A 15,128-nucleotide genomic window follows, 5' to 3' on the forward strand; every position below is an offset into this window, starting at 1 on the left:
TTTTTTTTTTTTTTTTTTTTTCCCAGGAAATTTAGGAATCTTCCACTAGAAAATAATGTAGATAAAATTACAGGTTGAAATTTTGATTTTATTTCAAAATGATAAATAAACCGAGGCATAGTTCTGACCAGGTACTATGTCTTCAGGGCTTTTGAAATTAAAGAAACAGTCCAGGAGGGCTCCAGTCAGACCCAGAATGACACCAACCACACTTGGGACTGGCAGAGATCACTTCTTTGATCTTCAGGAATTTTTTAAAAGTTCTTCATCCTAATTTCTGAATATCATAAAAGTAAAAGTACTTTCATTTTATTTTCCTTTGAAAATGTTTTTAGTGGCAAACAGGACTACCTGTTTTCCTTACTTCATTTTGATAAGCATAGTAGTTATATGTCAGTTTACTTAAAATTAGAGAGGGAGACCCCAGAGACCTGAGTGGCACTTCTCATCCACTGAAGGCCCACATAAATAGGTACTCATGTTCATGTTATCACGTCTACAAATAGCAATAAAATGATGTCTGTAAATCGGAAGTACAGCAGTAGCAGTTCATACATATTTGATATGCTTTCACACAAGGATTCAGTAAACAACAATAAATATAATTTCCCCTCTTCAAAACAAAAAATGGATTTATACGGAAAAGGGTTAATTTACTTGGGGTTTATCAGCACACGATTTTAATGTGCTTTGAAAGAATTAAAACCATGAAACTGTATTCATTGAATACCGGTCCATAGTTACATTTTTTCTTTTAACCTGGCTTAAATACATACATCATGGCTTTCTATTAAAATCCTTAAATCTATGGGGATGGGTGGTGGATAAGACTATATTAAAAATTCTTCCTCATTAACAATTTCATTAAATTAAAAAAAAATCTGACATTTCCCTTAAATGTTAAGTTGAAGCCTGATCTACGCTGCTGTGTCCTGTGAAATGAACCTAATTTTCCGAGTGAATAGGAACGCCTGAGTGGTCATTTAGAGTGCTGCATTTTCCTTCCCTCATGATTCCTGCTGGGTCCTCTTCGCTGAGGCTTTTCCCTGAGTCATATATTTACTGGAAAGGCTACCTAGAGGAGGGGAAGAAACAAAACCCAATATAAATGAAACAAGCCTCATTTTATGACAAAAGCCATAAAATTACTTATTAATTAGTCACAAAAGCTTCATACTAAAATTGGTCACTTGTTTAGAATCAAGTAGTAAGACTAGATATTAAAAAGTATATATGCAGATGATTGATTGAATATAAGCTTAGTCAAAATTCTTTCTGAATGCAGACAGGTTCCTAGAGTGATCTCATTTTAATACATTTACATATTCACTATTTCCATGCTGGTACAGAGCACCAGACAAACCTAAGGTTCTGCCTTGTATAATTCAGTATCTTCATTTGCAACCAAACACAACAGATTGCAAAGAATTATCTGACCAGAAATAATTATCTTAGATCATTACTCTGCAGATACAAAGCTGTGGATGGTAATCATTATAGCAATAACTTATTGATATAAAAGGAAAAAAGGAAATTTATATTTGCAGGTGGAGGACATGAATGAGGATTACTGATTAAAACCAATACCACGGAATAGTTACTAAATTTTGTTCTGGAGTCTGAACAAATAGATCAATGAAAAAACTTAAGAGACCTGAGAAATTCTTGGTGATTATATGTAACAAAGTAATGAAGTTTGCATTTCAAACCAATGGGGCAAAGTATGAATTATTCGGTAACTGTATTATGTCAAATAAGTAATTTTGGAGGCAAAGAAGGAAGGTAGTTTCCCTCCTCACACCATATCCTTCTTCTCTACCCATTTCCAAGTGAACTACAGAATTAAATGTAACTAAAAGAAAGTCAGAGCATAAGAAATAGTGAGTATTTAGGTAATCCTGGGGTAGGGTAAGAGTTTCCTAAGCACACTACCACATTTAATGAACTTATAAGTCAACAGATAAAAGAATGAACACCAATAGACAACTAGGTAATGAAAAGGTAATATACAAAATAGGAAAAAAAATGGCATAAGTATATGAAAAAATTCAATATCGGGGTAATCAATGAAATGCAAATTAAAACTATCAATTTTTGGTTACCAAATTATTAGGAGGAAGAAGATCAGGAGGAGGTGGGTAGAAATTCTGCTAAAGAAATATTCATAAAAACCTTACAATTTAACAATGCAAAGAACTTAAAAGTCCCAAACTTACAATATGAGGAACTGTGCACATAATAGAATATTAGGTATACACAGAAGGATAACTAATATGAAAAAACAAGGTATAAAACTATATAAATAGTATTTTCAAAAAACTAAAAAACACCCCACCAATCATGTATTTGATGCCTTATTTTCTTTCTCTGTAAAATGAGGACAGTAATACCTGCCCCTCGAAGTTATTGTGAAGATCAGATGAATACATGTAAAGCAACTGGAATAGTACTTGGCACATAGAAAATGCTTAATAAATGTGAACTATTATTACATTAATGTAAAAAGACAGGAAAACGTTATCCCCAAAACCTAAATAGTAGTTAATGCTAGAATGGAGGGAGTTTAGATGGTTTTATTTTCTTCATTTTACTTAACAATACTTTCTAAATTTTCCATAGCAAACATAGTAAGTACGCAAATAAAAACATTCCCTAAACACATACTTTTCAAAGCAGAACATCTAGATAATCGACTCACAATGAAAAATATCAGCCAGGGAATTCAGAAAGAAATTTCAGTCAGGAAGAAACGAAGTACTCTATTGTTCTACCACTGTATTATTTATGCCACAGAGCGTCTATTTGTCTATAGGCACCCATCTTCGATATTGTGAACTGCACAAAGTATTGAGATTAAGTTTTTCAGCCAGGCACGGTGGCTCACACCTGTAATCCTAGCACTTTGGGAGGCCAAGGTGGGCAGACTACCTGAGCTCAGTAGTTTGAGACCAGCCTGGGCAACACGGTGAAACCTCGTCTCGACTAAAATACGAAAAAAAATTAGCTGGACATGGCAGCGGTGCACCAGTAGTCCCAGCTACTCAGGAGGCTGAGGCAGGAGAATTGCTTGAACCCAGGAATGGAGGTTGCAGTAAGCCAAGATCATGCCATTGCACTCCAGCCTGGGCGACAGAGCAAGACTCCATCTCAAAGAAAAAGAAAAAAAGACCATACTTCAAAAGTGTGTAAGGAGCGTACTGAATGCAGAACTTTGGTACTATCGTAAATTTGAAAAATCCTAACCATCTTAAGTCAGGGNGGGCAACACGGTGAAACCTCGTCTCGACTAAAATACGAAAAAAAATTAGCTGGACATGGCAGCGGTGCACCAGTAGTCCCAGCTACTCAGGAGGCTGAGGCAGGAGAATTGCTTGAACCCAGGAATGGAGGTTGCAGTAAGCCAAGATCATGCCATTGCACTCCAGCCTGGGCGACAGAGCAAGACTCCATCTCAAAAAAAAAAAAAAAAAAAAAAGAGATTAGGCTTTTCACCAGAGGGAAAAATGCTCAGATCACTACCTCCTACTCTATACACATATAAACTCTGGATGGATTAAAGGACTAAATAGAAAAAACAAAGTTTTAAAGCTGTCAGAAGAAAATAGAGATGGATATCTTTATGACCTCAGGTTAGAGAAGAATTTCTTAAAGATGACCCTAAATTATGAACCAAACGATGATGAAAACGAATTAAGGAAAACTAATAATTTGATTATTTCAAAATTAAAAACTTTGGAATGGCAAGACACACAAAAAGTTGAAACAGAAGATATACTGCAGGTAGACACTTGAAATTTATGCAATAATAAAAGAGCAGTATTCAGAATAAATGAAGAAGCTTTAAAAATTATTAAGGAAATGATAATTTAATGGGAGAATGGACAAATGATTTGAACAGACAATTCACAGAAGAGGAACTCCAAATGGCCAATAAATACGTAAGAAGGGCCTGTAATCCCAGCACTTTGGGAGGCTGAGATGGGCAGATCACTTGAGGTCAGGAGTTCGAGGCCAGCCTGGCCAACATGGTGAAACCCTGTCTCTACTAAAAATATGAAAATTAGCCGGGTGTTGTGGTAAGTGTCTGTAATTCCAGCTACTCAGGAGACAGGAGGCAGGAGAATCGCTGGAATCCAGAAGGCAGAGGTTGCGGTGAGCCGAGATCGCGCCATTGCACTCCAGCCTGTGCAACAAGAGCGAAACTCCATCTCAAAAACAAAAAAGAAAAAAAGTAAAAGGGCCCCTTGCATCACCAGTCATACAAATACACATGAGAACGACACCATAAGTAGTTCTCATCCATCATATTTGCAAAAATGAAAATTCTGAAAAAAAAAATCAAGTGTTTGAAAGGATATAAAGAAATGACCCGCACACTGCTGGTGTGAGTTCTAATTATTTCAGCCAATACAAGGGTAATCTGATAGAATCTAACTAAAATGCACATAAGCAAGCTATGACCTAACGATTTGACCTGTAGATACACAAACCCTAAAGAATCTCTCGCACATGCTCAAGGGGACTTCTACAAGGATGTTCACTATAGCACTGTTTATAACGGCAGAATATTGAATACAACCTAAAACTGGGTAATAAATACATAGAATATTTTGTATTCACAGGGTGGAATACTGCAAAGAAAAAACCCCAAATCTAAAAACAGCAACATATAAAAATTTTAAAACAGATGGGGTCTAGTTTGTTGCATCTGGAGTGCAGTGCAGTAACTACTCACAGGTGCTATCATTGCATACTACAGTGTCAGATCTCCTGGGCTCAAGCCATCCTCCTGCCTCAGCCTCCTGAGTGGCCGAGACTGCATGCCCGCATCACCATCCCCGGTTTGTAGGACATTCTTATTATATATTATGGTATGCCATTTAAATTTAAAAATTCACCAAGGAGAAACATATGTTAAGGAATACATATGGAAGAGTACAAGAAAATGAACCAGAAGGTGCTGGGCGCAGTGGCTCACACCTATAATCCCAGCTACCCGGAAGGCTGAGGCAGGAGAATCACTGGAAGCTAGGAGGTGCAGGTTGCAGTGAGCAGACATCACACCACTACACTCCAGCCTAGGTGACAGAGGGATACTTTGTCTCAAAAAAAAAAAAAAAAAAGGGAGGAAACTAGGAGACTTAACCTCATCATAATGGATGTTTCTAGGGCTGAGAGGGACATGACAGAGGAAACGATCTTGGTGATGGTACTCAAGGCACTTCCACCACCTCAGTGACAGATCTTTCATTTAAAAAAAAAAAGATTGAGCCAGGCATGGCACGGTGGCTCATGCCTGTGAGCTACTTGGGAGGCTGAGGTGGGAGGATCACTTGAGCCCAGGAGTTCGAGGCTGCAGTGAGCTGTGATTGTGCCACTGCACTCCTACCTGGGTGACAGAGTGAGACCCTTCTAAAAGAAAAAAAACAAACAAACAAAAAAAATGGAAAAACAATGCCAATTCTCTAGAAGGTAAGTTAGTTATTGTTATACTGCTACTTGCCCCTGTTTCTATTTTTCCCAAAATGTTACACCCTTTGCTAAGTACAGTACTAGTAGTTTTACTACGGTAGCATTTAAACATGTAATCTATTATATCTGAAAAATGTTCACTATACCTGAATATAAAATATTTGCATGTAAAAAAACAAAAGTACTAGAAATAACACATGAATTAATTTTTATATAATATAGAGGAATAACACGACATTTATAAAATTTGGTATCATATGAAACCATGCAAAAGTTGGCTAGATCACACTATTAAAACAAATATTCATCTGTATGGCAAACACATATAAGTGAGGTTAAAAGAATAATAAACTGGGCCGGGTAGAGTGGCTCATGCCTGTAATCCCAGTACTTCTGGAAACTGAGGAGAGAGGATCATGTAAGCCCAAGAGTTCAAGACGAGCCTGGGCAACATGGTGAGACTCCATCACTACAAAACAATTTTAACAATCAGCTGAGTGTGGTGTCACTAGCGTGTGGTCCCAGCTACTCAGGAGACTGAGGTAGGAGGATCGCTTGAGAGTTCAAGGCTGTAGGGAGTTGTAATTGAGCCACTGCCCTCCAGCCGGGGCAACAGTGAGAGCGTGTCAAGAATACTCCAATACAAAAGTACAAAGACATAAAGATAAAGAAAGATAGACGAAATCATGTAAAAAAAAAAAAAAAAAAAAGGTAAAGTTCAATGGTAATAATAGGAATTCAAGCAGGTGTAAAATGAAAAAAAGACTATCCCAATGAAGTCGGGGTATGGGAAACAATGTCACTGACTCTCCGGGATTGTCAACAATCACAATTTGGGAATATTGGCATCACTGTCAAAATGTGTATACTTTTAAACCTATCATTCTTATGAGTGGGAATTTATCCTGATGAAATAACAATATGTGACTATTGTGAATATTCACTAGACAAGTATGTGAATATTCATTAGAGTGTTTTATGTAAACGGTGCTCTTTCAACCTGGGTCCATGGGTTCCTGAGCCTACCTGACAGGGCATGTGGCTTGATCTCGGCTCACTGCAGCCTCCACCTCCTGGGTTCAAGTGATTCTCCTGCCCTCAGCCTCCCGAGTAGGTGGGATTATAGGTGCACACCAGTACACCTGACTAAATTTGCACTTTTAGTAGAGATGGGGTTTCACCATGTTGGCCAGGCTGGTCTTGAATTCTCAACCTCAGGTGATCTGCCCGCCTTGGCATCCCAAAGCGCTAGGATTACAGGCGTGAGCCATGGCGCCCGGCCACAAGGATAGTTTTGAGAGAGTCAATTTCCAGCTCTTCAACTTCCATATATACTCTTTCTTAAAAATTATATGCCTGTGAATGCCTTTGTGGTCAAGGTTTAGGCTGGTTTTCAGGAATCACTCTACCTATCCTTTCTAACTCCCCTTTCACAATTATTCACCTACTTTACAAAAGAAAGGCGTATCTCCTAACCAGCCAAATCTTACTGTGGTGTATTGCCACGAGGCAGAAAAAAAAAAAAACCAGAGAAGAGGAGAAGCAAACAAAATGCTGGTATCTGTGGTAAATGTAAATGCCTCTAATTAAAATCCAAATTTTTAGCTTTCATAAAATTACACTGATAGTGGATGATCATTACAAACAATTTTTGATGAGACATCACTGTGATTTTTGGTCATGTAATTAAGAAGGAATCAAAATAATTGAGTGGCACTATTGTAATGTATCTTCTATTCCCAAACTCTTAAAGTATTTCTATTATTTTTAATTTGCCATCATAAAGAATACTGGGGGCCGGGCGCGGTGGCTCAAGCCTGTAATCCCAGCACTTTGGGAGGCCGAGACGGGCAGATCACGAGGTCAGGAGATCGAGACCATCCTGGTTAACACGGTGAAACCCCGTCTCTACTAAAAAAAAAATACAAAAAACTAGCAGGGCGAGGTGGTGGGCGCCTGTAGTCCCAGCTACTTGGGAGGCTGAGGCAGGAGAATGGCGTGAACCTGGGAGGCGGAGCTTGCAGTGAGCTGAGATCCGGCCACAGCACTCCAGCCCGGGCGACAGAGCGAGACTCCGCCTCAAAAAAAAAAAAAAAAAATTGGGGTTTTTCCATTTTTATCAACTATAAAAACAAAACAATTAGGGAGAGAAAAGGAACAGCTTCATTCATGCAGTGAATAATATTGACCCAAAGATACATGAATGTATAGGGAAAAAATCTCACCTTTCTTACAAATAAAAGTCGTTTTCAGTAAGTAAACATAAAAAGTAATTTTTAATTACAATTTGTAACATTTGTTTTGATCAATTATATATTCTATTAATTGTGAAAACTCAATGTAGAAGACATTTTCATCCTTTGAGATTTAATAAAAGCTTAAAATTTATAGAAAATAGACAGGGTCTAGCTTGTCGCCTCTGTCAGTTTTGTTGCAGATAAGCATGATAAGCTACTCAATAAAATATCTGAAAATGTGTAATAAAAATATATCATCTCAGGGAGAAGTTCAAACAAACAAAATATATCATCTTATGCTGAAATTCTGTAGAAGTACAACAAAGGAATTCAAGGAGGAAAGGAAAATGATATATAATTTTTGCCTGTTAAAGAAGAGCTGAGCTGTATATAAATGATGGTGGGTATGAAAAGGCAATAATATTTATACTTCATTTGATACATTTAAGGCTGATTTAAAAGTTTTATTTTAAAATGTCAATATTTACAGACCCCCTCCCCCAAGAAATTACATGCTTTGCAACTACAATGAAAGATTTAGATATCAACTTTAAAAATGTACAAGGAAATATGTGGATTTCCAATATTGTGGGAAAGAATATGCAAGCACAAGCTGTGAAGACACATGATATATCAAATATGTGAAAACAGCCAGTCCATTAATAAGACATGATTAAATAAACAATGGTATATTAATACACTAGAATATCCAAAAAAGGGTATCAACATAATGATCTATATTCACTGACAATGAGCTCTCCCCACACTATTTTAAAAAGTATTTCTATTATTTTAAACTTATTTTCATAAAGATCACTGGTTTTTGTTTTTTAAAATAAGCAGGCTTTAAAATTCTGGTCAATGATAAACGCTGTAAAAGAATACATCACCATGACAGCAAAAAGACATCCACCAATCTCTTCCAGCAACTCCAATTTCTCAGATTCCAAGCCATGAGATTAAAATGGAATAAATAAAAAGACAGAGGTAGTTTTTTTTTTTTTTTTTGGGAATTTTTTTTACCAAAAAAAGGGTAGGAAGATTAAGGAATAAAAAAGAACATTAGTTTTCTGAGATTCTCATACTGAATAAACTGTCATACACAAACCAGAGTAATTAACTTAAGCATAAAAATCAGTTTATCGCTGTGGTACCACAATCTCTACATACTTTTGTTAAAAATTTCCATTATTTATTTGTCCTCCAAGTTAGAAGAGATAAATTACAGCAAGTGTTTGCTAACCACAGTAACAAAGGGCAGTGATAATTTATTGAGTGATGAGATGTGTCGATGCTGTGTTAAGTGCTTTATCTACATGAAGGTAATCCTTACAATTGTCCTGGAGGTGTTAGCACCAATTGACCAAAAAGGAAACTGAGGCACACAGAGGTTGCATAACTTGACAGAGGTCATACAACTAGTAAATGGTTGGGCTGGATTTCAAAACGCAAGTGTCTCACTCTAAAACTCATGTTCTTGACCATTCTCCTGCTTTGTCTTTTTATTCCTTCCAAATAAGTTCACCTCTAATCAATAAAACCTACTGCATATCTAAGGCATTGTGTGTGGGGGGATGGGGCGGAGGGAGGTAACAACAAAGAGCAAGGACATTCACAGGATTTTCTATCTACTATGATCTCCTTTGGGAGGAAAGAACTAGAGGAAAGGATGGGGGTAGGTATCACGAGAGGAAAGAGAACTTGACTGAGTGCCTGCTCTGGGTGGTACTTAATCTTCTTAGCACCCTATGAGATAAACGGTGTTAACACCAATTTTATAGATGACACATCTGGAGCTCAGAGAAACCACATCTCTTGCCTAAGGTCAATACACCATATATGGGAGTAGGGGGGCTGTCCGTATCAACATGCTCTCTTGAGAAACTACCAGTGGCCCAAAGACATACTTAGTACTACAGAAAGGAAGAGCTGTGGGGAAATTAACACTACTTACAGGTGAGATACAGTTCACATTTATAACAACATAAATAATTTGAATACACATATCACGGATAAACTAAACAGTTATATCATCTGTCATACACTTACTTGGAAGAGTCCAATTTATTGGATAGGATAGATTTTAACCACCTATAAATGTTTTCTTTTGTCTGGTATAAAGTAACGTAATTTTTTCTGGTATAAGTAACATAATTATTGCAATACATTTTTCCTGTAGTAAATTTAAGTTAATACTTTTTTTCAGTTGCTCAAAAGATTTATAAATATGCAGGTTTTTTACTCAGAAGATAATTACAGAAATCATAACTTATTGTCAATGCCATTTCTAGGTATATGCCTAGCATCTATATTTCTCTCTCAATTGAACAATGCTGGCACTGGAAGACTTGGTGATACCCTGAAGGAATAATAACATCAATGCAATCACCACCACGAACCTTTTCTCCGCTCTCACTACATGCAGGCACTGTTCTAAGTACTTTTACATGGATTTCTCAACATCCCTGTCAGGTATTATTATTAACCCCTTTTTACACATGAGGAAACTGAGGCATATGGAGGATAAGGCAGTCTCTCAGAATCACAAAGCTAGAAATTACACCCACATAATTGTCAACACTATGCTACATTATTCTCAGCAAAATGAACACCGTGGCTATGCAAGAATTAGTTTTTTTTTTCCTAAATAAAGTGTTTAGAAAGTGTCTGCTCAAGGCTGAAGCTTATGGCCAGATGTGGTGGCTCATATCTATCATTTTGGTATTTTCGGAGGCCAAGGTGGGAGGATCACATGAGGCCAGGAGTTCAAGACCAGTCTGGGCAACATAGTGAGACCCCATCTCTATAAATGGGGAGGCTGAGGTGGGTTGGTTTCTAAGTAGCTACCCTGCCTCCACACAGCAGCCATAATGAGCCTTTTAAAACAGGATTCAGATAATATCACTCCTTGGCTCAAAACCCGAAAATACTCTCTCATTTCACTTAAAGGGGCAAAAAAACCAACAAAAACAGTCACTACCACTGCTGAAGGTGCTTCATAATCCAGATCTATCCACCCTCTGACTTTACCTCCACCTCCACCACTCACTCACCCTCCTGCCTGCTCCACTCTGTTTTTTTTTTTTTCAAATTTCTTCTCTGTCTCAAGTTTCCAATCCTGTTCCACTCCTGCCACACTGCCTCAGTGATGCTGTAGGACGACACCTGTTTCCATCTCTGAGTTTGCCAGTCTAACACCAATTTCCCCGGACTGGCCCCTTTGTTTCATTTGATTCTTTGCTTAAATGTTACTTTACCAGAGAGGCCGCCTCCTTAGCCAACCACTCTCTTTCCCTTTCCTTGTTTTGTTATTTCTTCCTAGCATTTGCCACCACATGACATATTATCTCTGTATCTCTTTATTGTCTACCCTCTTCTGAGAAGGATGCAGAGTAAATGAGAGAAGGGGCTTTGCTTATTCACCGCCGTATCTTCAGTGTTGAGGCCGGTGTCCCGAACTTAGAAAGGGAGGGAGCGGCTGGATAACTATTTGTTGAAAGAATGAATAAATGAAGTAGCTGAGAGGTAACAGTGGAGTTCAGGCTAAGCTTATTTTTTTTCTTTACTTTGTGTGCGGCAAATACTCTCCAGGAGGAGAAAACACTGCAGGCAAGACAGCAGCAACAAAAAGCATGGGACTGGAACAAATAATTGAAGACTCTGGTTGCCACTCGTGGGTGGTATAAACACCACTTGGAATTTACAAAACACACAGGCCCATGCTTACCCACTGAAGAATGGGCTTTAGGAAATAAAGGTAGAGGATGGGCAACCGTATGTTTAAAGTTCCCCCAAGCCATTCTGATGTCCAATCCCTGTTAAAAGCATGTATTCAGAGAAAGAATCTCAAAAGGCATGTGGTCAAGTACGCACTAAATAAAATAACACACGTTTGTTTCTTTTAAAACCCACATACCTGACTGGGGACTCAAAAATATTGTTGTTTTTTGTTTCTTTTTGTCTTCATGTAAAAGCACTGCCTAAAAAATGAAATAGACTGGTTTACAAAATGGAAAGGAAGAGCATCTGAAACAGCCTTAAAACCGAAACCACATCCAAGGAGAGCTGAAATAAGGCATGTGGGTGGCAGAATTTTGCAAGTTAACTGAAAAGCGAGACCGTATGCAGGAGTTCTGAAACGCGGCCCTGCCATCCGGTGCCCAGCAAGCCTCACCACGCACCACACCCACGCGGCACAGACAGAAAGAATGCTGCAGGTCAGCCACAGGAAGGAGGGCCCGGGCTGCCAGCATGGCGCCAAGGACCTGGCACAGAGCTGAGAGCATTCAGGGAGCATCTCCTGAGTGAACAGATGACAGACACACCTCCTTCTCAGTTTACCTGAACAAATGGACCAATTGGTTTCAATGGTACAGGTGAGGGGGATCCAAACATACAATCTGATTTAGACATTCCTAAAAAAGAAATTAGCACTTTTTGTCCCTACTTTACACTGAAAGCAGTAGCCCTGTTTTCAGATTTTCAGAGAGACTGTCTGTTGGTGTGACAGAAGCTCCACTCAGTATATTGTGTGGACAAAGGAGCAATATATCTGAAGAAACAAGAGAGAGCAGCGTAAGTTTTAGACAGGAAGAAGCAACTAATTATTTTTTAACTGCCACCAAGGGAAATTCCCTGTATCTATCTCCATGCCTCCACTGTCATTTCACGTTTAAAATATGACTACTAACTTCAATGTGTCAGGACTGCAATCGAAAGGGACCACATTTCCAGATAAGTGCTCTTCCTTATGCTTGATAATCCCCCTGCCACCCAGACTCCCCCCTCTTTTTGAGTTGCTGCTGTCCCCCATAGGCTGCCAAATTCACTGTTCTAACTGTTGTGAGAGCTTCCCTAGTAAACAACTTAAAACTTGCTGCTAGCAAGAAAACAGAAATTCATCAAAGCTGGGGCAAATTCTCCACTTCGTTGTACCAAAGAGGAAGACTGTAATAATGTTTCAGTCATGAGTAATCAACACAGGCTTCCAGTAATTTTGGGAATAATTCTGGGAATACTATTTAAAACTTATCTATACTATTTACAGTTTCCTTACCCATAAAACTGCAGATATTAATGCATTTAATGAAGCTGTTGTAAAAATTATCCATGTAATGTACTTAAAATACTGCCTAACTCATCATGAATGCTCAATGAACATTAGCAACTATTATTGTAATTTCTTTTAAATACATTTTCCTCTTAAAACAAGACAAGAAAATCACTTTATTCTGGTATATGTCCCATGTGAGCAGCTAAAGCTGGATCTTTCATAAACATTTAAACCCTACTCTAAAATAATAGATAAAAAATTTTAAATATTTTATTTTCATATAAAGCTCCTTTAAAAAAGAAAGGGTATGATCTAAAAATCTCCTGTCTCAAAAAAAGATACACTATATTGCTGAATATGATAAAATAAAATAGAAGAGAGGTATTCTCGTTCCAAGAACTATACACATGGAGTATTTTAAGGAAACTGTAAAGCAGCTGACAGTTTATGGTGTCCACAAACATATATATACAACCGAGGATAGCGACAGGATTGACTACTTAAATAGAAAAAAATTACTTCCCAAGATTTCTTTTCTAAGCTCATCAAATTTCATCACTTGCACAGTTCTGGGAAGTGAGAAGGTAAATTGTTTTGTAAATCATTACTTATTATACACACACAAGGTACCCTTATAGTTAGTAGTCTGCTTAAAAGGTGCCCACAATAGACATTTCACCCATTTAGCAAAAATGGCCAATTTGTATTTAACAACTCAAAGCGGCCAGATTTGGGGATGGTGTTGTACTAATGATGGCTAATAGATATTTTCTTCATCATAAGAATAATCATGCTCACTTGTAGAAAATCAAAATAACAAAATCTACAGAAAGAAATCTTCCATAATTCCCCTCTGCAGATATACCCACTGCTAACTATGCAGCCTATTTCTTTCTGTTCCCTTTTCTATGCAGGTGCCTGTGTGTGGCTCACCTGCGCACAGAGCATGGTGTCCTGAGATAACTCTAGCTACCGCCACCCCCGTGATTTGATTTCACAAGTACATATACCAAGTAGCAAAGCTCAAGTTGCAGCTTCTTTTCTGGTCACTGAGGTTACATTTGCAGGTACCAGAGATGACTGCACTTTCACCTCACTGATAATCTTAGAAAAGTTCACCAAATGACTCTTGTAAGACTCTAAATAAAGCCAGGAATAAGATATATGGAGGATCAACATTAAAGGAGGGGGAAGGGATTTTACTTTCTTGAAAACAAGATCTTTTTTGAGTAAATATATTGATAAAGAAGATAACTAAAATAGTAAAGAGCTCTAAAAAGGAGATTTCCCTTGAGATGTTAGAGCAAACATCAAGGTATGATAGGTGTCCATACCTGAAGAGCCTTTAAACTGTGGGCATTCCTTTTTAATGTGCCCTTCTCTTCCACAAATAAAACAACGTTTTTCTCTTAAGTCTTTGTCATCCTGTCTCTTCCATTTTTCCACTGGTGGTCTGAGGATCTTCTCCCTCCCCAGGTCAGCAGCTGCCCGCACTGGCTTGGCTTTCTGAGGTGTGCACTGTATGGGCTTATCTTCTTTTGTTGACACCTCCCTTTCTGTGTATTTGTTGTGAATTTCTTTGTCCTCTTTGCTTCTTTTCTCCTTGTTCTCAGGGTATCTTTGGTTCAGGGCATCTTCCTGATCTCGCCGCCGTCTCACTCTGTAGAAGACATCATATTAGTAGCAAAAATCTAAACAGAAGCCTGACAAAATATTAAGGCAATTCCCAAAATATTAAGGCAATTCTAGATTTATGAGATAACCAGGAATAGAAAGTTTAAAAGGAAAAGCAAGAACCTAAATGAAAATCCATCTTCTCTATTAAGATGTCTCCTCAGGGATTAAGGGTGCAGTTTTTCTTTTTCATTTTCAAAGCTGCTCTACTGCTGTGAAACCAGTAACTGCAGTGAGTGGCACTCCGTGGCTGAATGCCTACTTTGACACTGATGTAATGAAAGGCAAATCATACTCGGAGTGATTTCTTGAATGGCCTTTCTGGCACATTAGCATTCTTTCTTTACTAGGCACTGGAAATTTTAGATGTGAAGGCTTAAATTCACAAAGGAACAATGGTTATAAGATTTATGTTCTCAAAATGTCAAAATCATTTCTCCCTTGTCCTAATAATCACTGATTTTTGAGTAATGAAAAAAAGGACTGAAAAAAAAGGCTTCTCAAATTCCAGATGGTAACCTAATTTGAGCACCACGTTTCAAAATATTACTGTACAGTTAAAAACACCACCACTACACCATTACTATACAGTTAAAAACATCATTACTGTACAGTTAAAACACCACCACTACACCATTACTGTACAGTTAAAACACCATTACTGTACAGTTAAAACACCATTACTGTTACCA

The 15,128-nt window shown here is 37.9% G+C and overlaps 1 protein-coding gene across 1 annotated transcript in view; it reads right to left on the reverse strand.

The window, feature by feature from the left end:
* Nucleotides 1–67: 67 nt before the first annotated feature.
* Nucleotides 68–15,128, reverse strand: part of TUT7 (terminal uridylyl transferase 7) — a 66,581-nt gene continuing 51,520 nt past the window's right edge. Inside the window, exons 22-23 of the mRNA XM_017859925.1 lie at nucleotides 14,097–14,422; nucleotides 68–1,075 (exon numbers count right to left, since the gene is read on the reverse strand). Coding sequence (XP_017715414.1) covers nucleotides 1,008–1,075; nucleotides 14,097–14,422 — 394 coding nt within the window. The 3' untranslated portion in view covers nucleotides 68–1,007. The remainder of the gene's footprint in view (nucleotides 1,076–14,096; nucleotides 14,423–15,128) is intronic.

This window comes from Rhinopithecus bieti, unplaced genomic scaffold (genome assembly GCF_001698545.2).
Source record: "Rhinopithecus bieti isolate Rb0 unplaced genomic scaffold, ASM169854v2 scaffold_51345, whole genome shotgun sequence".
NCBI lineage: Eukaryota > Metazoa > Chordata > Mammalia > Primates > Cercopithecidae > Rhinopithecus > Rhinopithecus bieti.